Source organism: Nannospalax galili, unplaced genomic scaffold (genome assembly GCF_000622305.1).
Source record: "Nannospalax galili isolate Female #2095 unplaced genomic scaffold, S.galili_v1.0 scaffold2142, whole genome shotgun sequence".
Classification (NCBI taxonomy): domain Eukaryota; kingdom Metazoa; phylum Chordata; class Mammalia; order Rodentia; family Spalacidae; genus Nannospalax; species Nannospalax galili.
Genome location: NW_008346990.1, coordinates 8,156 through 10,340, shown reverse-complemented (window position 1 = coordinate 10,340; position 2,185 = coordinate 8,156). Strand labels below are relative to the sequence as shown.

General features: G+C 33.8%; 1 protein-coding gene across 1 annotated transcript in view; it reads left to right on the top strand.

The window, feature by feature from the left end:
- LOC103742355 (UDP-glucuronosyltransferase 2B1-like) overlaps positions 1 to 2,185 on the top strand; it is an 11,971-nt gene that overhangs the window by 8,205 nt on the left and 1,581 nt on the right. The window contains exons 4-5 of the mRNA XM_008843412.2: positions 781 to 868; positions 1,640 to 1,859. Of these exons, the coding sequence (XP_008841634.2) occupies positions 781 to 868; positions 1,640 to 1,859 (308 nt within the window). The remainder of the gene's footprint in view (positions 1 to 780; positions 869 to 1,639; positions 1,860 to 2,185) is intronic.

Here is a 2,185-nt window from a genome sequence, read left to right as displayed (position 1 = left end):
TCTTTAATAATTTTTAGCTAAACATAAATAAATGTACTTCCTAATGAGAATGAACTTTTTTCTCACAAATAGTAGATTTTTTGTTAGATATTATTATATATAAAGTGAAACCTGATGGAACCTGGAGAGATGGCTCAGTGTTTAAGAACACAGTCTACTCTTGGAGAAGAAACAAATTCCATTCCCAGCAACCACATTGAAGCTAACAAGAGTCCATGCCTCCAATTCCAGAGATCAATGCATTCTTCGGCCTCAAAAGGCAATGTGCCCATGGGTGCTCTTGTATACATGAAGGTATAACACTCATACACAAAAAAATAAATAAAACAAAAGTAACCTAATAATAATGTGCACAAAGCAAAGTACAGATAAATGTAAAACTTTCCCCCCATGACTCAAAAAGAAATGAACAAAGTAATATTAAATTTATAAAATAGAGCTAGGGTATATATAGCAATTGTATCCAAGTGCTATTGATAACTGGCTACAATTTTCCTCATCAGAATTCTAGATCTGCTCAAAAATGTTATGCATACTTTAACTGCTCATAAATCATCATACTTCTACAATACTATGATTACATATTATGATCAAGTAATGACAAAATTACATTCAGAAATGTAATATAGTATTTAATTGTATTTGATAACGCAATTTTTTAAACATCCTATGTTAATTACTTTGTCAATAATATTCAGCTGGATAAACTGATTAATTTTCTATGAATTAAAATGTGTTGTCACTTGGAATATGATATAAGAGGTTTTCTGTGGGTAACAGGTTCTGTGGAGATTTGATGGCAAGAAACCAGACACCCTAGGATCCAATACTCGACTATACAAGTGGATCCCCCAGAATGACCTTCTCGGTAAGACTGAAGTCAATAAAGAGTAAAAACAAAGGCATCAACTGACGAAGAAGATGCACAAACATATTGTAAATGTTTTATATTTATTTTCATAATTAGATAATGGAAACTAACAAAAAATTGTCATTTTATTATACATCATCTTCCCAATGGCTAAAATCAAAGTATCTTTAGTTCAGCTATGTAATCACCTCCCCAAGAATTATTCAGGGAATCATTGGATTGTTCCTGTTTCTTGTTTCATGATTCCTACTCCTACTAGAATAGTATTTCATATGCTACTGAAAACAACAGTCTTTTGTACAGCATTTTCTGTGCAAAGAAATTCATAGTCTTTACTACATGAATTGTTAACTTATGTTGAGGAAGTGTAGCCTGGTTTTTCTTGGATTCCACTATCCAATATCCCACTGGCTTCTACTCCACCAGACATAATGCTCTCACTGTTTTTTAGAAAATATCTTGAACACCTCACACAGGGATAGTTTTTCAATTGATACATAATGCTTCTTTAATGCAAAATATCATTTTTCATTGTTTCATCTGGAAATCTTGTTTTCCTTTTTCCTGGAGTCATATACTACCTCTTTCAGGCAGTCTTCCTCTTCCCACAGATTTAAGAGCTTCTTGATTTAAATTTCTGAAGCAATTTTATTATAATTTTGAGACTAGAATAATATGATTTTTAGGGAGCACCACCTCTCATTAATCCTTAGATTGAATTTCTCTGTAATAAAATAATCAATCCTGTGAAAATTCTGCACATTGTAGGCCATCCAAAAACCAAAGCTTTCATAGCTCATGGAGGAGCTAATGGCATGTATGAGGCAATCTACCATGGTATTCCTGTGGTGGGCATTCCCTTGTTTGCGGATCAACCTGATAACATTGCTCACATGGTGGCCAAAGGAGCAGCTGTGAGATTGGACTACAGCACACTGTCAACTACAGATCTTCTCACTGCCCTGAGGACAGTCATTAATGACCCTTCGTGAGTATGCCTAATTTAAAATGTATTTATTGGAGGCAAGATGGAACAAACAGAACAGCATTTAAGAGTCCTTGCTGATCTTTTGTAGGACTCATGTTTGGTTCTCAGTACTCACATCAGCTGGATAACAAGCACCTATCAATCCAGTTCCAGGAGTTCTGATGTCCTCTCACCTATGAAGGACATCTGCATACACATGGTACACATAAACTCATATAGGTATACATATATACACATAAAGAATCAGTCTTTAAAAATAGTTATAGAAAGATTCTCATAGTAAGTGAGTTGTATTCCTTTTTTAAAGACAAAAATTTTTAAAGAAT